The sequence below is a fragment of the Bombus flavifrons genome, chromosome 6 (assembly GCF_040668555.2).
Source record: "Bombus flavifrons isolate JBK064 chromosome 6, iyBomFlav1_principal, whole genome shotgun sequence".
In the NCBI taxonomy this organism is placed as follows: Eukaryota; Metazoa; Arthropoda; class Insecta; order Hymenoptera; family Apidae; genus Bombus; species Bombus flavifrons.
The window spans coordinates 8,765,019-8,789,140 of record NC_138447.1 but is presented as its reverse complement, the minus strand read 5'-3'; the positions used below and the strand labels follow the sequence as shown (position 1 = coordinate 8,789,140).

Here is a 24,122-nt window from a genome sequence, read left to right as displayed (position 1 = left end):
CCGTCTTAAACCGTGGACTGTTTTTTACATTTCTGGTTTACTTGATGGGCTTCTTTGAGACATTTGTTGTTTCAATATACCTGGATAAAACAATATGTAAATTGTCTTACATATTTCTCTCGAGTAACAGTAACAAGTTTGGCGATAGAACAAACGAGGCTTTACAAATAAGTTTCATAAATCGCAGGTCTTTTGGTTAACCAATTTTACATAACATGACAAACTTGTAAAAGCGAAGCGTACTAATCTCTAATCTGTAACTGGTTAATTTAGTGATATCATTAATTGGTAAATTATTATGCAAAATGACGCAGAAATGTGAAAAAGGAGGTTCGAAGGTAAATTTCCTCATTACACTGTCAAAGGGTTAATAGAATTTTTATTTCCAATCCTTTCTGCAAAGTCTATTTTCCAACAGTTCGCAGAGCCTACAATAGCGATTTCTCTGCGAAACACGAGACCAAAATATCAAAAAAGCATTCGCGTGAATTTAATCGCGATCGATCGAGCGAACGCGGCCAAGAACGCGAAACGAGCGAATCGAGATCGAACTTCTCGCGAGCGAGTAACATTCGTATTGAAATTTCGATCTCGATGATACTTTCCAGTACGTTTTCGAGTTGCTAGCTGAAAGAAAACTCTGCGCATTTTAAAGACGGCGGACGTCGGCGCGATGCACGTACGAAATGAAACGAATCGAAACAAAAAGAATAGAAAGCAGAAAAAAGGGAAAAAAGAATAAAACGCATTGAAAGATTTCTCACACGACACCGTGGTCCTTCTGCCCGTCGATGTGTAAATAATTGTTTCATATTGTTGTAAAGTAGAACGGTGATAAGGAGAGATGGATGGTACAAGTAGGAGACGTCGGTACTCGCTTGCCGAAAGTTTAAAAGTCAAAAAGTCTCCCCCGTAATGTAAGCGCACAAAAAGAAGGTTAACGATCTATGTGTCTTCTTCGTGTTTAATCGTATCTTTGTTATTAAATCTTGAACGTCTTACGAATGTTTATCTGTGTATTTGCCTAGGCACCTGTCTTTCTTTCTCTCTTTTCCTTTAGTGTCACCATCCAACCACGTGGATCGTCCAGGTAATTCAAATATATATATATATCTTTTTTTCTCAATAAAATTCCAATATACGAATTTTGATTTTTATTGCTACATCTCGTCTACGACGCGCGTCGCTTGCCTCAAAGTGCTTTTCTTTATTATTTAACAGAATTGCGCACCGAAGTCTGAACAGCATCGACTCGTTCTATTTAATCGGATGAAAGGTGCAACAGGGCGTGTAGTTTATTCATCGGTCGAGGATTAAATATTCGAAATTATGCTCGAAACTGTACGTCACACGACGTGACTTCCGTTTTAAAAAATGATATGATACGGTACGAGAAGAATATTAGAAACGCATTGTATTCCAAGGTATTCGAAATACCGACCTGTATCAACGACTGATTATATGCACCGATTACCAAAACCAATGTTTCTCTATCGACCATTAATACTTAGTCTTCTTACTAAATTTCTCTGCTCTTGACAAGTCTTAAATAGACTTGCGTGTATTCTATAAACGAGCCTCTACAGCTAATTAATGTACCTATCGTTTGCTAATATTGTTTTCCATCGAATATCTTTCGATTAACATCGCTGCACGCGACGTCAATTGAATCGGCGTGAAATTTTGTATCCTTTTTCAATCTAGCGCTAGGTCTTCGAAGCTGGAGGTCTGAGGACTCGTTTGATCCTTTTAAATCTAGCTAACGCCATCCCTGGATCTCCATTCAAGCCGCCGAAAGCTTCCCCGTATTCCGTCGCCAGTGGGCCCATCTCTTCGTTACTACCCGTTAGCGACGCCACGGAATCGGATCTTTTCTCTAACAAAGAACTCTGTTCTGCTACTGCCTTTTCGTCTTCCGTCATCTTCGACGCGCTCGGCTACCGACGGAACCATTCGTTTAATGACGCTCGTAGAAATTAACCTGTTAACCGGGAAGACGAGTTAACTCGCCGTTTCAATAATCTCATTATTTAAACATCCCATTTCTTTTTGCCGAATTATAAATTACATCACGTTTGTACAAGAGTACTTGCTGTACAAATTTTCCCTTCTGCAAAGACCAAGACTCGTGTCTACCGTGAATTTTTAATTTCGTAATTCCACAAAAATTTAAAGAACAACCCGGTCAACAAGTTAACGATGATTAATTGCCTTCTTTCACCTTTGCATCAGCAAGTGCCCCTCGTAAGTTCGAGTCCAACGTGTAATCAGCCGGTAGACTTCCCTCCAGCTTGACGTTACGTTGTTCCGGAATCAACATAGAATTTTTAGATCTTCTTTTTCTCTTCTTCTTCCGATCGGTTCTCGTCAAAAACGCCTGTCGCGCGTGTTTCTTTGGTATCGTTTCCGATTGCATTATCGATCGCTTCTTCACCGTTCTCGACCAAGATTTTTTATTCGAACTCGAGTCACTAGCGTCTCGCGTCTTTTCCTCACCGCTGTCGTGTCTCTTTTTCCTCTTTATCGACTGTTTCTCCACGTTATCACGAATCCGAGACTTGGCGGAATTTCTATCCGCGACAGATCTCTTAGGCGCGTCATCTCCAGTCAGTGCAGCCTCCGGAGCCTGTTCTTCCTCGTCTTCTTCCAACTCGCGCAATTCGTCGAATCTCGCGTTGTTCTCCTCGATCTCCTTAAGGCGCTGGTTCTCCTCGATCTCTCGTTTAATCTGCTCTTTGATCGAATCGATCTTTCGCTGGATCTGCTCCTCCACCCGTTTCTGATAGTCTTCGTCTATCTGTTCCGCGGTCTCAGCTTCGTTCTTTGAATTCGCTAATTTCTCAGAATCATCCGCAGCCGATGTTTCCGCCGCGTTCGCCACAACTTCCACTTTCGCCGCGTCTGCGCTGCTGGCTACGTCGGCAATTTTCGACTCCTCAGCTTTCGAGGTTTCTTTAATGCCAGAAGCGTCACCGACCAACTCGTTGGCTGCCTTGTTGTTACTGGACAAATTAATTTCCCGCGTTTTCGCGTCTCCTGTAGCCTCTTCGCTTCCTTGAGCCAGAATTTTCGCAGTTTCGCTGCCTTCGATCGTTGGCTTTTGGTCGTTTGACGTCGATGGCTGCTTCGAATTATCCGTTTCGTGATCGCAATTGATCTTCGACGCTTCATTCTCGTTCTTATCAACAACGTTCCTTTTCGATTGATCGTTGGAACCCTTGTCAGCTTTAGTTACTCGAGCCTCGGCTACTTTGCTATCCTTGTCAGTAGCGGTGTCTCGTTTTAAGGACGTCTCTGCGGTTTTTTGATCGCTAGACAGGTCGCTAGACGTTGCAGGATTCGCTGCTTTCCCAGCAACCTCGGCGTTGTCCGTTTCTTTCGAATTTTCGTGGTCCCTCTTCACTCGAACGTCACCGTGCACCTTTCTTTTATCAGTTTCTTCGTCCGATGCACTGTCCTCTAAGGCTGCAGTGTCTTCTGCAGCTGCAAGAGCGTCGTCGTCCATCTCTTCGTAGTCCTCAGAGCCGGAAATTCCTCTTTTCACCACGTCTTTCGATTCGAAGTCATCGTACAAGTTAGATCTTTCCTCCTGATCGATAAATCTCGCAGAATCTTCGTTTACATGGTCGTTGCCCTTGTACCTGAACATTTTACACACAAGTTAACTTATATCATACGCTTTACGTATTATGCGATAACGTTGCATGTATTTATCGTATCGGGTTCAGTAAGAAGCTGGTTCGTCTTCGAAGAAAAGCGATTTCTATAACTTGCTAAGTGACACCAATTTTCCGCCAAGGTTCTACTTTCTAAATTATATCGTCAAAAATATAAATTTCCGTTATAGTCCACGGTCTACTGGCAATCGTTCACCCTACACGCGAAAATACCTGGTTTCTTTGTGTTTTGAACCAACTGCGGACTCGTCTTCAGCTTCGTCCGCGTACTCGGATTTTTCCTGATCAACAGGGGCCTCGTAATCTTTGTCTGGAAGCTTCGGAAGATCTCTGGAAGAGCGATCGATTCTCGAAGCACTTTTACCAGCTTTGTTAGAAGTTGAACGTTTTTCGTCCTTCGCCGCTTCGTTCAAACTCTTCGTATTGCTCTTCTTAACGGCGTTATCACGTTTCACCCGTGCACGCTTGTCAGCGTCCTCGACCTGCGCAGCTTTGCCGCTCTCTTTAGCGTCGATGTTGCGTTTCGAATTAATTAGATCGTTTCTTTGTTCACCGGCTGACCGAAAAATTCGCTCGATCGATGGATCTAATTTGCTGGTTTGGTTCTCGATTACGTAACCATTGGCTTGCGCGTTACTGAGAACAGAAGAGAAGCAACCACAAGATGTCTAATTGAATATAAAGAAAGAATTTATGGGTAACGGTAGAATTCCATTTGTATATAAACCTGTCGAGTCGTTCCAAGCATTCTATTTAATTGGAGCTCATAAGTAAATAAGTAATTATATTATATATTCTGATTATTTATATTTAATTGTTATATAATTTACTATATTATACATATATATATAAGGAAATCGATAGCTGTATAATAAAATATCGGTGGCTGAAGCTATAAAAACTTGTGTCAATTTGCCAGAAACTATTTGTTATTATTAGTATTTTATTAATTATTAGCTTTTGCTCGCTTAATTTACGCGATCAAACCACTCGTAATATGATTCTCCGTTTATTTCGAGCAGCGTATCCTAAATTCGTGTTCAGAGAAGTGAACTCGATCGGCAGAAGTTTCTTTCGTCTAACGGTAAGTAAAAATTTCGTTAAAACAGATGCTGCGGTCCGTACGAACGAAATTCTACTGTATGAAATTGGAGAAACAGCAACGGATGATAAATTACAGAATAGACGAAGAAGAAACGCGTAAGGCATACTTCGGTACCTGGATGCGTCTTTGAAAAACTCTGGATAGCAGTAAGAAACGAACGATTGAAGTATTATCGACAGGACGAGGATGCAGGCACAGTTTAGCTGGAATCGTTCGTACATGGTGTGGCAGAAGGAGCATCGTAGTGTAGATTTCTACGAATAACCGGACGTGCGAGCTACTTTCATATTTTGATTTTTTACTGATTTTTAAGAAAACGTATCGGACGACGTTGCTGCTGCGTGAATATGGAGCAGCATTCGATCGAGTTCGATCGAGAGGCTGCTTTTGTTACGATCGATGCCACGTAGTCATGGCAATAAATCACGTAATGATCGGTGAATCCTCGTTTTAACACTTTGACTACCACGCCGGAATCACATGTTTTGGTTCAGGACGCCACGGCAGTATTCTTATTATTCAAAGCATATAATGACAAAATAATAATAAATTGATGATGTAAGACAACATTCTTCTCCAATGGACCGTTTATTTTATTGGTGGTCACGGATGACGCCTTGGTAACAGTTGACAGCGACATATTATAACAAGACATCGTTTATTTCAACAAACCATTCGCATTCGTTATTTCGTCGTAAGCAAAACGTCCTTCTGGACTGTTGAAACGTGTAAAAGATATTAGTAAACAGTATTTGCTCATTCTATATATAATAGCAAGGTATGTTCACACTTCTAACTTCAATTATATGATCATAAAGCTGCATTTACGATTATTTTCTAAGGTGTGTTTATAATAATATTCGTAGATTACCCTTCAAAGATATGGATGCAAACACAGTGCACCGTTAGATGCAAGATTTGTTCTCATTTTTTTTTTTTTTTGATGTTCTAGTAAAAATGTTTAATTGTTCAATGGGGCACTTTTTATTTCAAAGTATCTTCTATTTGTCGATTATATTCAAAATGCCATAACTGTCAATTTTCATTCAATTTTTACAACTGTAAGAAGTTCAAGCGCTGGCCGGTCAACGCAGCAGTCAAAGTGTTAGACGGTATCTTTACGTTGGATTGGAAGGTGTCGGCGAATTTCGAAATTTGCTTTAGGCGTTGATCGGAAATCTTATTATTTACTTATCATTATCGTAGAAATATTAGAACTGTTTTCGTTTCAGCGAAAACCTGAAACTTAACTTTCTAATTATTCGAAGCGAAACGACTGTTCGTCTGTTATCGATGAAAATTCGCCTCCATGTAACTTCTACACGTATACAGTTTGCGAAGGTTGGATTTGTGAGAAAGTAAATTACGATACAGAAAATAATTTCTTTATTACGAATTAGACACGATGACACGTTATATGTACTTACACATAAACAATATTCGAACGATGTTTCTCATTTCTCTTCCACTTGTCCGCATTGTTACAATCGTTAGAAACTCATTCGACAAGGTCGTGATAATAACTTCGGATACAAATATTTTATAACAAACGGTTGCTTTCTAGTTTCGTTAACAACGCTGATAAATTCGACCGCACGTATTTACAACATCTTAATGCGATCGGTGTCATCGTGATCCTGTTTGCTTCTGTAAGTGTTACGATAGAATTCTTTCACTCGATGATACGTAAATCTTAGTATACATACTCGAGTTGTTCATCGTTCGCTGTAGAATTAGTAAGAAAAGGCTAAACGCATAAAATATAACTTAAACGTGTAATCATCTACTTAAATCAGGTTAACAGAACGAGTTAGTTATACGTGTAGGAAAACGAAGAGCACACGGGGAAAACGTGACAAGTTTATTTTTACCGAGCTCTTAGTTTCTCGATGTCAGCTGGCGGCTAAGAAGCGACACAATTTCTCAGGTTTAAAGATATACACCGCTTATCGTATTCTTTGCTCGTGGTCTTCGAATAAAATAAAAGATACTGTAGCCAAGTCCATGGAGCTCTCGTTGTTCACATTCCTCGCGAACAGCTCTTGGTCTGGTGAAATGAAAATCTTGTTTCGTGACTCGAATGCAGTTACGTGTAACCATACACCTACGCGTATAATCTATCACCTATCAGACGATCATCTATTACGATTTAAACGTTATCAAAAGGACTAAATGCAACGATTATATAAAATACAATTGAAAGAAAAGCCAGAGAATAACCGAAGTGGTACTCGAGGAGGGAAAATGCAAGGTCAAGAAGTAATTGCGAAACATTTTTATTCGATCGACAACACATAACACCTGGTGTAAACGGATCAAAATAAAAAGGCGAAAGAATAAAAAAAAATAGGAAACAAAAAATGAATAATATAATAATTCGTTCCATAATGGGAACAAGCATCGTAGCGTCGAACGAACCGATGAAACCGGAAAACGCTCGACTTCTTCGCGAAGCCCTGCCGGAAATGTTAACGTCGCAACGTACATGACTCGTCTATTCGAACGATACTGAGGGTTAATGTAAATCACGGGATTGTTAAAGAAAACATAGAGGACGGGGGATGATACGGTTATCGATAGACTGTGGATGTTTATACCGTAATTGATATTTTCATACTTTCTACGAGCACAAGTAGAATGATGCAACGTAAGATTTCTTTTTCATTCGTTAAATACGAGGATTACGGGGGAAAAGTATGACAAGTCCGTTCTTTTTTTTTTATTTTCCAATTTTTATCTTACGATTTCATATATTTTTTAAAACGAAAAATCTCGTTTCGATATGAAATAGTTAAAGAAAGGCATAACTTGATATGTAGATTCGCTGATACGTGTAAGCTTGTCGACGATAGTCAATGGATATATCGTAAGGAAGGAATATCAGCTAATTTAACCGAATTTCAGGAAAATGACAGTAGCCTGAAAATCATGCGCGAAGGACAGTTTTAATATAAATTTGCTTTATTATAAAAAAAAAACCGTCGTATTTCTCACCTGTGACGGATATGTCAGATGTTCCCGCGCGTTATATGCATTTTCCTATTGTTAAATTTTCCACAAATGCATAAGCATCCGCAGTCTATTTGTCAGCACGGCGAAAGAAACGGTTAAATATAAAAACGAAGCTGGTCGAGAAAGAACGCTACGTGCGACTTGAAACGTCGCATCTATTCTAAATATCGGTCGAACCTAATGTTTCAATCAGATTCGTCCGTATCACGGATTTAAGCTCTAGTTATTGCTTTGTAATACACGTGGCTTAAGGTAAAAATAAATCTTAACTCGATTTTTCATCTGCATGTCATCTCGCATCCGCATCTCTCAGTCCAAGTATCATTAGCCATTTTTTTTTTTTTTTTTTTTGATCGATAACCATTTTTATATCGACGAAGTACTTTTTTCAACATCGCGCTCACCTTATCCTTTTCGAAGGATAAAACTATTATTATATTGACATGGTACGGATATATGCATATGTGTGTATGTATATATTTTATGTATGTATACGTTTACGCGCATAAAAGTGTACTTTTATAAGTAATTCACACAGTTCCATATGTCGGTATCGATCCTCTGTTGCAACGATCACGCCGATTGCAGTGCGACGAACGGGATATCTAGAGATTCTTGACGAAATAAATATCGAACGACACGAGTTCATCACAGCCCGCAAATTTAGCTTAGACCTAATCCCAATCGAGATGTATAACGAACCTCCGATGTTTGGAGTGTACGCTACCGATCACAAATTTGGAATTATGTACTTTTTTAATTGCATTTACATCGAAATTTTCGCTAATTTTCGTGTTACTTTGAAATCCACGCTTTACGTATTAATAGCAATTTCCGTTATTTGAATAAATATTTAGCGAAACAAGTTTTTAAAATAATAGAAAATTCTCAGCCGAGATTTCTTTTTAAATCTCGGACTCTACCGGTTTCGATATCGATTCGAAATTAATACTGTAAATATCGACAATGATTCCTTTCGCTTAGATAAATCTTCAACGAGAGAACTTTCCCGGTTAACGCAAAATTCTTAAATCATTCGATTACAATGATTCCAAATTTCCGACCAGTACTGTACGCTTCATCCAGAAGAAAATACTAAATGTTCTGAAAAACCTCGAACCTTTGTGAAACCTTTGTGAAAGAAACAAATAATATCTCGAGACCCTTCGACTGTTACAGTTGCTTTTATCATATAATCTCTATGGCAGAAAAGGAAACTTATTTTAATTAGAGATGACGGGCATATAGAACTTGTGCTTCTGCGTGTCTCTGGTGTGCTTGAAAGGCGTCTGTTTGGCCTCGATAAGCGCCGCAGGACAAGGTCCTTTGTGTCTGGGCGTGTACTCCTTCTTGTACATGCTCGAAGTGACCATGCTTCCATCTCCTAAATTGATGTGCGAGACGTTCGCCTGTCTCTGTACTCTTTCTACCTTTTGACTGGTGAAATTTCCATAATTCTTTGCCTCGCTGTGCGAATAGAACTTGCCACCTACTGTTAAATTGTCCTGTCGAACGATTCTTTGTGGACGTTCGTAGGTCGACGACGCCCAAGGATTTCCTTCTTTAGTGCTGCGATGTAAAGAGGTCAAACTACGTCGATCGCTGCTCTGACTCGAATTGCTGATGTACTGGCCGCTCTCTGCCAAATTCGAGATACTCTTCTTTTGATCAGCGGCTGTAGAAGAGATCGTGTGAAGAGCTTCCGTGGACGAAGTGGCTCTGCGTCTGTGAAGAACCGAGTTAGTAACGTCCGCGGACGATGAAGAGATCACGTTCTTCCTATGGTGACTGGTCTTCGTCACAGCACCGTCCATTTGCAATTTCTCCATAGATTGGCCGCTGATGGCTTGCCTGAACTCGGCACTGCTCGTCTGATTGGAATTATAGCGAGCTTGGCTGGAAACTGTGTGCTGTTCGTGTTGCTGCTTGTGTCTGGTTGCAGTCTGTCGAGACTCGATGTGCTGAGTGTTAACGTAGTCCCTTTTGCTTGTCTCTTGCTGATGTTTTTCGATTTGCTGCCTCTGTTGTTCGTTGTATCTTCCATCGACCATGACACCCTGGTGGTTTTGCGCATCCGCGAGAGACCTGTCGTCGATAACTCGTCGCGTTTGAGTCACATTCTGCGATCTTAAATGTCTTTCGCTTGACTGTGCTTTTTGATGGTGTTCGCTTATGTAGTGCTGATTGCCTGAAACAGGTGACAGAGACTTTCTAGAGTCTGGCTGAGGACCATCGGGTTGTATGGCACGATGCTCCGTTATCACACGTTGAGATTGGTGCTGAACGTTCTGAGTCGATGAGATTCTCTCTCCACTCGTTCTCTTCGTAGTCGTAATCGTCGTTCCATTTTCTACGGTCTTCGATTCAGTTGAAACGCTTCTCCTGGTATCTGTTTCCATGCTGTTTATCTTCGCAGCAACTTCCTTGGCAGTGCGTTTGGTGAAAGTGTTGTAGTTTCTCTGAGTAGTCGTAGACATCGTAGAAGTGTCGTCTCCTAAGGTAATCGAAGACTCCATGTGATGTCTGCGAGTTACAGGTCTACCAGGCGGAGAAACTTCTTTCTTAGCCGGCGTAAACGTGTCTCTGGAGGTTGTCTTCGTTTCCATGGCACCTGTACTCACCTTCAAATTATCCTCGTGACGTTTAATCTCAGCGCGTTCTCCACGAACGACCGTGTACGTGGATCTCTGGGAAGTGGAGTCTTGGAATTCGCCGATCATCTTCAAGTTATCCTCTCGACGAATTACCTCCGCTCTTTCTCCTCTCTTCGGTGTGAAATCGTCGCGAGGTCTTCCGACGAAGTCTCCTTCTGGTTTCAAATTGTCCACTTGACGAATTGGAGATCGACGTTCTATCGGACCAACCTTCTCCGGTGTTCTACGCTCGAAATCACCTTCTGGTCTCAGGTTATCGGGATGTTTAATAGGTGAACGTCTTTCACCTGGTCCCAGAGGAGACTTTCCAGGTCTTTCGAAGTCTCCTTCCGGTCGAAGATTGTCAGGATGCTTCTTAACCGGCGTACGTTCGCTGACTACATACGTGTAATCATCTTTCCTGCGTACATCGATAAATTCACCTTCCATCTTGAGGTTATCCTCGTGCTTCCTAACATTCACCCTTTCCACCTTTGTGATCTTCTTGTAATCGTCCCTGGATCTACGAACGTCTATCTCTCCTTCCATTCTCAGATGATCCTCGTGTCGACGAACTTCCATTCGTTCTCCGTTCACGTGTCTATAGTCATCTTTAGAAGATGGACTGACATCCATTTCGCCTTCTGGCCTCAGATTATCTTGCGGCTTTCTAACTGGCGCTCGTTCGCCTCTCTTAGGTGTGAAATCGTCTTTAGGCACCATATAGAAGTCTCCTTCGGGATGAAGGTTGTCCTCGTGACGAATCGGTGTGCGTCTCTCGGCTGGACCAACCTTCTGAGGCGTTCGTTTAGCAAAATCACCTTCAGGATGTAAATTGTCCTTTGGTCTCTTCACGTCAGCTCGGTCCCCTTTAGTTGGCGTGTCTTGTCTTGGCCTTCCAATAAAATCTCCTTCTGGGTGCAAATTATCAGGATGTTTAATCGGTGTTCTTCTCTCTGCAGGACCAACAGGCGCCTTCTCGGGTCTGTCGAATTCTCCTTCGGGTCTAAGATTATCTTTAGGTTTCTTAATCGGAGCCCTTTCTCCTTTGGTTGGCGTAGGAGCTTTAGGACGTTGAGCGAATTGGCCTTCAGGTTTCAAATTATCAGGATGCTTGATAGGCGTTCTTCTCTCAGCTGGACCAATCGGATACGTGTCGGGTCTATCGAATTCTCCTTCGGGTCTCAAATTATCTTCGTGTCTGATAATCTCGCTACGTTCACCGCGTGTCACTCTGTAGTCATCTCGCCTTCGAATATCCACGAACTCGCCCTCCATCTTCAGGTTATCCTCTCGACGAACTACATCGACTCTTTCCACCTTGGTGATCGTTCTGTAATCGTCTCTTGACCGACGTACATCCATATCACCCTCCATTTTCAAATTATCTCTGTGAACGACTATCTCTGTTCTCTCGCCCTTTGTAGGCTTATAATCATCCTTAGGCTTGCCTATGAATTCACCCTCCGGTTTCAAGTTATCCTTTGGCTTCTTCTGAATCGGCCTATCAACCCGTTTTGGAGTAAAGTCGTCTTTAGGTCTTCCTACGAATTCTCCTTCAGGATGAAGATTGTCTTCGTGACGTATAGGCGTTCTCTTTTCGGCTGGACCAACAGGCGACTTCTGCGGTCTCTGGAATTCCCCTTCCGGTCTTAGATTATCCTTCGGCCTGGTAATATCCGCACGTTCGCCCTTCAATGGCGTTTCTTCCTTAGGACGACCAACGAATTCTCCCTGTGTTTTTAAATTATCCGGATGTTTAATTGGACTGCGCCTCTCAGCAGGGCCCATCGGCTTCTTCTCTGGCCTGTCAAAGGTACCTTCTGGTTTCAAATTGTCCTTTGGCTTCTTCACATCTGCTCTTTCACCTTTCTTCGGTGCCTGTTCCTTCGGACGTCCGATAAATTCACCTTCAGGTTTCAAATTGTCATCGTGTTTTATAGGTGAACGTCTTTCCGCTGGACCAACAGGTTTCTTTTCAGGTCTTTCGAATTCTCCCTCGGGTTTCAGATTGTCCTCTGGTTTTTTCATCTCTGGTCTGTCTGCTTTTTTAGGTGAGTAATCGTCTTTCGGTCGACCCTCGAAAGGACCTTCCGGTTTCAGATTATCCGGATGTTTCACGATATCTACACGTTCTCCTTTCACTACCTTGAAATCGTCCCTCGTTCTGATATCAGTGAACTCGCCCTCCATATGCAAATTATCCTGATATTTAGTGACCTCGGCTCTTTCGCGAATTAAGAAGTCCGTATATTCATCTCTGGACCTGTAAGTCTCTATATTTCCTTCCATTCGCAAGTTGTCCGTACGTTTGACGATATCTACTCGTTCACCACGAACGGGAACAAAATCGTCTTTTGGACGACCTTCGAATGGTCCCTCGGGTTTAAGATTATCCTCGGGTCTTTTAACATCGGCGCGTTCTCCTCTAGTCGGTTTGTAATCGTCCTTTGGTCTACCAACGAATTCTCCTTCAGGTTTCAAATTATCGGGATGTTTAATCGGAGATCTTCTCTCAGCAGGTTTCACTGGAGATTTTTCTGGTTTCTCAAATTCACCTTCTGGACGTAGATTATCCTGTGGTCTCTTAATATCTGCGCGTTCTCCACGTTTAGGAGCTTCTTCTTTTGGCTTTCCGATGAAGTCGCCTTCAGGTTTCAAGTTATCAGGATGTTTAATAGGAGTACGTTTCTCAGCTGGCCCCAAGGGTTGCTTCTCAGGTCTTTCGAAAGTACCTTCTGGTTTCAGGTTGTCTTCTGGTCTCTTAACATCGGCTCTCTCTCCCTTAGTCGGTGACTCTTCCTTTGGTCGTCCAATAAATTCTCCTTCAGGTTTCAAGTTGTCTTGAGGTCTCTTCGCAACTGGTCTCTCGGCAGGTCTGAATTTTTCAGGTTGCGGTCTTTCGAAATCACCTTCAGGGCGCAAATTATCCTCGTGTTTGATCGGTGTTCTTCTCTCAGCTGGACCTACAGGCTTCCTCTCTGGAACTTCGAATTCTCCTTCAGGATATAAATTATCTTTTGGTCTCTTTACGTCCGCTCTTTCGCCCTTTCGCGGTACTTCCTCTTTGGGCCGACCAACGAAGTCTCCTTCTGGTTTTAGATTGTCTGTTGGTTTCTTGACAATTGGCCTTTCAGCGGGTCTAAACTCTTCTGGTTTAGGTCTTTCAAATTCCCCTTCTGGTTTCAAATTATCAGCATGTTTGATCGGAGTTCTCTTTTCAGCAGGGCCAACAGGTTGCTTCTCTGGCCTCTCAAATTCCCCTTCAGGTCGCAAATTGTCTTTAGGTTTCTTAATCGGAGCCCTCTCACCTTGTTTAGGCGCTTCCTCTTTTGGTCTGCCAATAAATTCTCCTTCTGGTTTGAGATTATCTTCCGGTCTCTTTACTTCCGGCCTCTCTGCTCTCTTTGGAGAATAATCGTCCTTTGGACGACCCTCGAATGGACCTTCCGGTCTCAAATTGTCAGGATGCTTCACGATATCAACTCTCTCGCCCCTTACAACCTTAAAATCGTCTCTGGTCCTAACATCGATAAATTCGCCTTCCATACGCAAATTGTCTTGATACTTGGTAACTTCGGTTCTCTCACGAATTAAGAAGTCCGTATATTCGTCTCTTGATCTGTAAGTTTCGATGTTACCTTCCATTCGAAGGTTGTCCGTGCGTCTGATGATATCCATTCGTTCGCCATGAACCGGTTGATAGTCGTCCTTAGGCCTGCCCTCGAATGGACCTTCTGGTTTCAAATTGTCTTCGGGTCTTTTAACAACAGCTCTGTCGCCTTTAGTCGGAGTGAAATCATCTTTAGGCTTACCAACGAATTCTCCTTCGGGTTTGAGGTTATCCGGATGTTTAATCGGTGTACGTTTCTCTGCTGGACCAACCGTAGGCTTTTCTGGCCTCTCGAATTCGCCTTCAGGATACAAATTGTCCTGAGGTCTTCGAACCTCGGGACGTTCGGCTGTTTTTGGAGAGAAATCATCTCTTGGACGACCTTCGAAGGGTCCTTCAGGTTTCAAATTATCTTGAGGACGTTTCACGTCGGCACGTTCTCCTCTAGTTGGTTTGTAATCGTCTTTAGGTCTTCCTTCGAAAGGACCTTCTGGTTTCAAATTGTCCTGAGGTCTCCTCACTTCCGGACGTTCAGCTGTTTTCGGTGAGAAATCATCTTTAGGTCTACCTTCGAAAGGTCCCTCAGGACGAAGGTTATCATCGTGCTTAATGGGCGTCCTACGTTCAGCTGGGACGAATGGAACACGTTCTCTACCTGGAAAATCGCCTTCAGGAAACAGTTCATCCGGATGTCGGACAATCGGCGCTCTTTCACCGGGGCCATAAGGGACAGGCGATGGTCTCTCGAATTCTCCTTCGGGATACAAGTTATCTGGATGTTTAATAGGTGTACGTCTCTCACCAGGGGTATATTCGTGTCTTGGTCGATCTTCAAACTGTCCTTCAGGTCGAAGATTGTCCTGTGGTCTTTTGACTTCCGGACGTTCAGCTGTTTTCGGTGTGAAATCATCCTTAGGACGTCCTTCGAATGGACCTTCAGGTCTCAAGTTATCCTGAGGCCTCCTTACTTCTGGTCTTTCCGCTGTTTTCGGTGAGAAATCATCTTTAGGTCTTCCTTCGAACGGACCCTCTGGCCTCAAATTATCTTCTGGGCGTTTCACGTCCGCACGCTCACCTCTGGTTGGTTTGTAATCATCTTTAGGCCTTCCTTCAAATGGACCCTCCGGTTTCAAGTTATCTTGAGGACGCTTCACATCAGCACGTTCACCTCTCGTTGGTTTATAATCATCCTTAGGTCTACCTTCGAAAGGTCCCTCAGGGCGAAGGTTATCATCGTGCTTAATGGGCGTTCTACGTTCAGCTGGGACGAATGGAACACGTTCTCTACCTGGAAAATCGCCTTCAGGAAACAGCTCATCCGGATGTCGGACAATCGGCGCTCTTTCACCGGGGCCATAAGGGACAGGCGATGGTCTCTCGAATTCTCCTTCGGGATACAAGTTATCTGGATGTTTAATAGGCGTACGTCTCTCACCAGGGGTATATTCGTGTCTTGGTCGATCTTCAAATTGTCCTTCAGGTCGAAGATTGTCCAGTGGTCTTTTGACTTCTGGACGTTCAGCTGTTTTCGGTGTGAAATCGTCCTTAGGACGTCCTTCGAATGGACCTTCCGGTCGCAAATTATCTTGTGGTCTCTTTACCTCTGGACGTTCAGCTGTTTTCGGTGAGAAATCATCTTTAGGTCTTCCTTCGAACGGACCCTCTGGTCTCAAATTATCTTCTGGACGTTTCACGTCCGCACGTTCACCTCTGGTTGGCACATAATCATCCTTGGGTCGTCCTTCGAATGGTCCTTCAGGTCTTAAATTATCTTGAGGTCTTCTCACTTCTGGCCTTTCCGCCGTTTTCGGCAAGAAATCATCTTTAGGTCGACCTTCGAATGGCCCTTCCGGTCTCAGATTATCCTCAGGTTTTCTAACCTCTGGTCTTTCACCTCGTTTGGGTGAAAAATCATCTTTTGGACGTCCTTCGAACGGACCTTCCGGTCTTAAATTGTCTTGTGGCCTCTTCACTTCCGGACGTTCAGCTGTTTTTGGTGTGAAATCATCCTTTGGACGTCCTTCGAACGGTCCTTCGGGTCTCAGATTATCTTCAGGCCTCTTAACATCAGCTCTTTCGCCTCTGGTTGGTTTGTAATCATCCTTGGGTCTGCCTTCGAAAGGTCCTTCTGGTCTCAAATTATCCTCAGGTCTTCTAACTTCTGGTCTTTCACCTCGTTTGGGTGAAAAATCATCCTTTGGACGTCCTTCGAATGGTCCTTCGGGTCTCAAATTGTCTTGTGGCCTCTTCACTTCCGGACGTTCAGCTGTTTTTGGTGTGAAGTCATCCTTTGGACGCCCTTCGAACGGTCCTTCGGGTCTCAGATTATCTTCAGGCCTCTTAACATCGGCTCTTTCGCCTCTGGTTGGTTTATAATCATCTTTAGGTCTACCTTCGAACGGACCTTCGGGTCTCAAATTATCCTGTGGCCGTCTTACTTCCGGACGTTCAGCAGTTTTTGGTGTAAAGTCATCCTTTGGACGTCCTTCGAACGGTCCTTCTGGTCTGAGATTATCTTCAGGCCTCTTAACATCAGCTCTTTCGCCTCTCATTGGTTTGTAATCATCCTTGGGTCTGCCTTCGAAAGGTCCTTCTGGTCTCAAATTGTCCTCAGGTCTTCTAACTTCTGGTCTTTCACCTCGTTTGGGTGAAAAGTCATCCTTTGGACGTCCTTCGAACGGTCCTTCGGGCCTCAAATTGTCCTGTGGTCTCTTTACTTCCGGACGTTCAGCTATTTTTGGTGAAAAATCATCCTTTGGACGTCCTTCGAACGGTCCTTCGGGTCTCAGATTATCTTCAGGCCTCTTAACATCAGCTCTTTCGCCTCTGGTTGGTTTATAATCGTCTTTAGGTCTACCCTCGAACGGACCTTCGGGTTTCAGATTATCCTGTGGCCTCTTCACTTCCGGACGTTCAGCAGTTTTTGGTGTGAAATCATCCTTCGGACGTCCTTCGAACGGTCCTTCTGGTCTCAGATTATCTTCAGGCCTCTTAACATCAACTCTTTCGCCTCTGGTTGGTTTGTAATCATCTTTAGGTCGACCTTCGAACGGTCCTTCCGGCCTCAAATTATCCTCAGGTCTTCTAACCTCTGGTCTTTCACCTCGCTTCGGTGAAAAATCATCCTTTGGACGTCCTTCGAACGGACCTTCGGGTCTCAGATTATCCTGTGGTCTCTTCACTTCCGGACGTTCAGCTATTTTCGGTGTGAAATCATCCTTCGGGCGCCCTTCGAATGGTCCTTCAGGTCGCAAGTTATCCTGAGGCCTCCTTACTTCTGGTCTTTCCGCTGTTTTAGGCATGAAATCATCCTTAGGGCGTCCTTCGAATGGTCCTTCGGGTCTTAAATTATCTTCAGGTCTCTTGATATCTGCTCTATCTCCTCTAGTAGGTTTATAGTCATCTTTAGGTCGTCCTTCGAATGGTCCTTCTGGTCTCAAGTTATCCTCAGGTCTCTTAACTTCCGGGCGTTCAGCTGTTTTTGGTGAATAATCGTCTTTTGGACGTCCTTCGAACGGTCCTTCGGGCTTCAAGTTATCCTGTGGTCTCTTCACGTCTGCTCTTTCGCCTCCGGTTGGTTTATAATCGTCTTTCGGTCTTCCTTCGAACGGTCCTTCAGGTCGCAAATTGTCCTTGGGTTTCTGCGGTTCCGGTCTCTTCATTATCTGTGGCACAACGTAGTCGTCCTTAGTATGAGGCACTCCTTCAAACGGTCCTTCTGGTCTCAAATTATCGTCTCGTCGAATCACGGTAGTGCTTCTATAGTCGGTTTGATCGAAACTTTGATACTGTTCCTGAGTCGTTGTGGTGCTTTCCACGATATCGGTCTTGCCATAGAAGCGGTCATCCTCGTCGGTGTAGTCGAGTCGTCGTCGAGGTGTCCTCTCAACTATGTCGTACGTGTGGAAATCCTCTTTATGATGAGAGGTACCCTAAAGCACATTTCATACTAGATCAGCGATTAGTGTAGAGATAAGAGTAACTAGGACAATGGACTCGCTTTCTGAATATCGTTTTAATACGGAGTAAAGGGAAAGTTAGAACGAGACGAGATAAATCATATTTTTAATAAATATTTGCCAGTTTTTCAATATTTTTTAATTACAAAATTACAATTTCATTTCTTATCAAAGCTGTCAGAGAGTATGACGCGTTTAAATTTACCATGGAAAGTTAATATACAAATAAAAAAAAGATTGTCATCCGTAATTTCCAATTTCCAAAATTACTTACTGTGAATTCACCCTCTCCCACTGTGAGGTTATCCGTACGTTTGATGATCTCGGCACGTTGAACCGTTCGATGATCGACGTATTCGGATCTTGTAGTGGTCGAGTCGATGAATTCACCCTCGACCTTTGTGTAAGTGTTGCGACGTACTGGTCTGGGACGTTCACCGGGTGTACCGGTGAACACCAGCTCCGTGGTGGTTGTACCTGCACATACAAATTAAATGTTACGACAATACGAATTAATTACAGTAAAAAGATCTAACTACAATAACAACGACAAATCAAAATCACACGAATTTTAGATTTTAAAATTTCTCGATGATTAACTGATCAGATGGTATTAACATATTTATGGTATCTTTAATATTACGTTTCTCGAAATTTCAGATTTGTCTTGGAAAGTTGATTGTTCAATGTTCATACAATGTCGGGAGAAATTGCAAGTTTCTATTAAAAAGGAACGGTTTAAACTGATAAAATCGATATTCTAAATCACAGTTCGCGTTATATCTTTTTCTATAAAATCAGGAAAAATGTACAACGATTATTCATAATTGATAAACCGAAAATTTCCGTTATAGTCGTCAAAAAATTCGACCTCGCACGAGTTAAAAAATTTGTTAGAAACGAAGCTCACTGTCGAAGTCTCCTTCCGGTCTGAGATTATCCTGAGGTCGCCTGACAGGCGTTCGATCTCCATATTTCGGGGCTTCTTCCTTCGGTCTTCCAATGAATTCGCCTTCTGGCTTCAAGTTATCCTGCGGCTTTTTCACTGGAGCTTTCTCTCCTTTCGTTGGAGCTTCCTCCCTGGGTCTACCGATGAACTCACCCTCCGGTTTCAGGTTATCCTGCGGTTTCCTTACCGGTGCTCTCTCGCCCCTTGTCACCACATAGTCTGTTCGCCTCTCTCCGATGAATTCTCCTTCCATCCGAAGATGGTCTTCGTGGTGGTACACGGTCTGCCTGTCGACGTGTTTCTCATCGAATTCCTCGCGATAGGAAGTCACCGCGTGGACGGGGCCATCTCGAGGAATCTCAAGGTGATCTTGTGGCAAATTGTGCGGACAGCGATGTCGTCTGAAAAATTCCAACATCGACGATGATATAGAAAAGTTAGAAGAGTTCGTTGTACGTCGTAGTTCGATGGAATACGGTGAAAATATCATGATACGATCGTTGGCTCATTGATAAACCAGTAACTCGACATTTTTTAATTTTGCCCCAACCAAATCAGGTGACTGTGCTTTGACTTTGCAACGAATAACATATATAGCTACTATAATAAAATATGAATTTGAAATCGACGTGTGTCGAATTATGTATTTCAATGCGGCTAAATAGGCCAAGTCTGTTCGATAGAATTCTCCCATATGACGCAAAGATATTATCTAACGATAAATTATAATCGGTGAATTTTTAGAAATTCCGCTTGAAAAATCAGAGTATCTTTTCGTTGAATTATCTTAACTGATCGTTACATCTGTTGACTTACGGATTTATTGCTGCTACGTGACTTAGGTCTGCTGCGCAGGATTTGCAAACATCCACGTGGAAAATTTTTAATGAAAATATTTATAGAATGTCCCGTAATTTTAACGAACAAAGAGAAAAATAATTAATTGTCTCGTGAAACTGAAATCCTTACCGAGTGTAACGACTAATCTCTCGTCAGTAGGGAATCCTAATTGGACATCGAGCCTGATTTCAACGTGGCTCGCGAATATTCATGCACCTCGGCCGTGCTAGATTACCAGCGTTGGCCCATTGATAAACTGGCTGGTATTGCAGTCGTGAACGTCACCGTAGTCACGCACGTGATCATTGTCGTACTAGCACGAGTTGCATGTTTCTTGTTCACGACCGCTTCGTTAGATTCCGTGTACATAGTTCATCGGGCTAAGTAATTGAAATACGCTTCGAATCGAATCCACGTTCCTATCCATCAGATTACTCGTTCATCACCGTTGGTCGGCAAAAAAATGTATAAATCCCCGTGCCATTATCGAACAGTGCTTTGTCTCTTGTACGTACGATCGTTCCATGCGATCAATCGAACATTATGGAAATGTCAACCTTGATAGAACCTTTTGTATCCTGTCCCGTTTCAGACACGCGTGTTTACCAGTCCAAGTCTCACACCACCATCCGATTAATTACATTCATGTTGTGTTAATAGCGGATTGCTGTAAGACGCGGTTGGTTTGGTTCAACGTCCTCAGACGAGTTTCTCAATGCGTTAAGTGCCGTGGAGGTCATTCGTATTAGATTAGTCTATGACGCCGTTTAAATCGTCACATCGGTGACACTTTTATACTGTTGGTAAAATTTCTACTACTCTGTACGTTATAAACGTTAACGTACAATAATAATATCGAAATGACGATTGTAAAATACGAAATGCGGTGCAACGCGTTTAAACAATTTTACTCTGTTTATTGGGATACACGTGGCATTTCGATCCTTTTAGAATCGAATTTTTTGAATATTCCAGTATTCGGAGAACTAGAAATTTTAGGAACAATACGAATATGTCGTGTACGTTTCGATTTTCTGTAACCAATGTATTTTTTGTCTACTCGGCGTAAATACTTTTCGAAATTGTAGTTCGCAATTGCAATAATAGATCGAAACGAGACACCGTGCATCGAAATGAACATACGGCATACGATATTGAATGTGTAAATGTAATTAACGATACATTTAAGGGGAACAAATGAAAATTACGTTTCCTATTAGCGAAATTTCGCATGATTTTCCACCAATTTCATCAGTTCATGTAACTAACCGAACATCATTCGATAATATTTATTGTTTCAGAACACCGTATTTGGTAATTAACGAGCGAAGGAAATATCGACATCGTTCGACGTTCGCGCAACGATACAGCAATCTCCATGTCAATTAAGGCGGGCGTAGCATGTCAAAATGCCAACGCACGTTCCTCTTTCCAACCCCCTGGCGTGCGTTTAATATCGATGACAGACTGACACGGTGCGTAACACAATCAACGATTAAAAATGTATAACATTGAACATCATAAATGCACCTTGATGCGCGATCGTTCCGAAAATGCTAACGTTCGTAATCGTACGAAATGCTTCTACTCCAGATTCTTTCTATTTTCATAGAACACCGTACGATCTTCAACTTTTACACGGGCAACAAAAATGCTGCTGTTCTTCGACAAGCTTAGAGGTAAGTTCCAAGCTTCGATATTGACAATTTTAGCATAAATTTCAACGTGGAAAATACTAATTATACAGAATGATACGCGTCACGTAGAAATAACATAAAATGAGAATTCGAAGCGGCTTTTTCACGCTTTGGCTACAAAATACAGAAACTTTTAAAAGAAACGCAAAAAAGCGTGCTCAAGATTGGACACACAAAGGTTAATTAGAACAGAAAATTAAAGGTAAGTTCGAAGCTTCGATATTGATAATTTTAGCATAAATTTCAACGTGGAAAATACTAATTATACAGAATGATACGCGTCACGTAGAAATAACATAAAATGAAAATTCGGAGCAATTTTTCCACGCTTTGGCTACAAAATACAGAAACTTTTAAAAAAAACGCAGAAAAGCGTGCTCAAGATTGGACACACTAAGGTTAATTAGAACTAAAAACATTTTATTAGCGTGTTAAAGTAAGTACACGCCGGTGCAAAGGCTTTATCTAGTCAGTTTCGCGGCAGGCCATTTGGAAATTGGAAACCTGTCAAAGAGAGATTTCGCAAGCATCCTGCTCGCGATTCACCGCACGTATCCGATGCGTTCGAATGCATCGGCTTTGCAAAAGATAAAAAAAGCGGAGGAAAAACAGAAAAAAGATGGAAAGAACACACAGGAGGCGCGCGTGCGCGCGCCAAATTTCGATGCAAAACGATGGTTTATCCTAGGTTGTATGGTGCCTTTAAAGTTTCCTTCAGATCAGTCTCATTGCTTGAACTCGAACGACTTGAAATCAAACGGCCTGAGTAATAAGACCGAGTGTGGAAACTCGATAAAATATTTTATTTGCTTTTGCATTCCGGTCGAATTAGTTAACTTCGAGCAATTTGAAACCACTAGTCCAGTGTGAACCTGTTACGTATTTCGCTCGCTCGAAATATGAATTCCAAGTTTCAAGTGAAATTCAAGCCCTTCCAACTATTCAGCTTTATATTTCTTTTATATTTATATTATATATAGTTTCGTATTTATTGATACTGGTTCACTAACAGATTTTCAAAGTAACTGTTATTTTCGATTCGCTACATAGAACAAGTTTTTATTAATATTATATAACGATTATTTTTATTATAATGAAGTACGAATAGAAATACATTTATAATCGTAGTATTAACGTTTAGCATTCATTCGTAACCACTTCCTTCCAAGTTAAATTACTTGATCTCAGACTACTACAATAGAATTCAAGTAAATTGACTAATCGTAACAGGAGTTGAATTTGAAAAGAAAGAGAGAGAGATGCAATTGCCGCGTAATTTCTTACTCAATAAGATAAAAGAATCACGCAAACGGGATTTCTTTTGCCAGGATTCGATTCGATATAACCAGCTTCCAATTAATCCTGACAACACCTCGAAGAATAATGAGCACCGAATAATCATCGCGGCTTTCTGTTTTAATCGGTTCGTGCGCGTGCACACACGCTAATCGCCACACAGCCCGCATAAAATTGAATATCGATTAAAATGGATCGTCGATAATCGCGGTTCGCGTTTGCTAATTTTATCGATTCGACGCACAATCACTTTGAATTGGTACAGCCTACACTCTTGTTTCTATTAATAACAATAATAAATCGTTTTCGTATGTTTCACGATATTCTACGCATCTAGAACTTTAAGAAAATTATTCGAATATGAATATTCGAGGACTGGAATATCTCAAACCATCGAACAGCCGATGAAAATTGTATCATTTCCTACTACGTCATATTATTAACTAGTCTTTGATCTATATCGTTGGGTATTTCATTTTCTTTTTTAATATCAAAACATACGTATAATAACAGCGATAACGATCATCGATCATTTCCATCGCGCCGAACATGAAACACCAACCGATATAAAATACCTGGAAAATAAGTATTTTAATGGGACAATACCACAGTGAAGCGTTTAAAAAAGCCAATCTGTATTATTAACTGTGCAGAGCAATTTTCATATTTTTCTGTGGGCAACCACGGCCGAAATTCGTACCTTGTGTAGGTGTATCACCAGGAAACTCTTAATACAGTACAAAAAAGCACGATGATATCATGGCCCATTGAAGTTAACACGATAATCTTTTTCCGTCAGAATGCGGTTGAAGGCTTAATTATTATGAACCGAACGTGTAATAGATACTGTTGGTATTCGCGATATTCCACAGGCAATATCAGGTATAAGAAATCATCGTTGCGGAAGACTATCACTGGCTAGCAATCGAAGCTACTCTCTCGATCATAAGCGCTCAACCAATTTTCCCCGATCTCGCGGTTGCATTCGGTTCGATCCGGGTCAAGCGTTTCGATCTAGCGAGAACCAAGATTACATTTATCGGGCGCAATTTACCGCACGCCCAGACCGATCTTGTTTACGTTCACGGAGAACAAATATTAAAGCGTGCCGCGTCACCAAACTTTGGCGAGAGTTTGGCCATGCAATAAGCAAATTGTTTTTCAGGAATACAAGTGGATCGAGAACTAACGACGTTGGTGGAAAAAGGGCCCGTGAAATAAGAATTAACCCTTTGCACTGCTATATCGAGTGTGACTCGACATCAGTTTTTATCTCAGGAGCTCCTTTGTCGAGTCCCACTCGACATTCTTTCAGTCGCTTTTTTTGTGAAACGTGCGAAA

At 42.1% G+C, this 24,122-nt stretch overlaps 2 protein-coding genes across 4 annotated transcripts in view; both read right to left on the bottom strand.

The window, feature by feature from the left end:
- Window positions 1-1,812: 1,812 nt before the first annotated feature.
- Window positions 1,813-4,425, bottom strand: LOC138181284 (aspartic and glutamic acid-rich protein). Its single transcript, XM_069116014.1, has 4 exons — window positions 4,405-4,425; window positions 3,891-4,345; window positions 2,222-3,641; window positions 1,813-1,981 (listed from the first exon to the last, which is right to left on the bottom strand). The coding sequence occupies exons 1-4, from the start codon at window positions 4,423-4,425 to the stop codon at window positions 1,958-1,960; spliced, it is 1,920 nt and encodes a 639-aa protein (XP_068972115.1). The 3' UTR covers window positions 1,813-1,957.
- A 1,720-nt stretch (window positions 4,426-6,145) lies between these two features.
- Sdb (SAXO downstream of blistered) overlaps window positions 6,146-24,122 on the bottom strand; it is a 47,405-nt gene continuing 29,428 nt past the window's right edge. For 2 of the 3 annotated variants that reach the window (XM_069115796.1, XM_069115794.1), the window contains exons 4-6: window positions 18,910-19,349; window positions 18,274-18,476; window positions 6,146-17,972 (exon numbers count right to left, since the gene is read on the bottom strand). In XM_069115796.1, the coding sequence (XP_068971897.1) occupies window positions 9,018-17,972; window positions 18,274-18,476; window positions 18,910-19,349 (9,598 nt within the window). In that variant the 3' untranslated portion in view covers window positions 6,146-9,017. The remainder of the gene's footprint in view (window positions 17,973-18,273; window positions 18,477-18,909; window positions 19,350-24,122) is intronic. The other variant, XM_069115795.1, reaches the window with a different exon arrangement.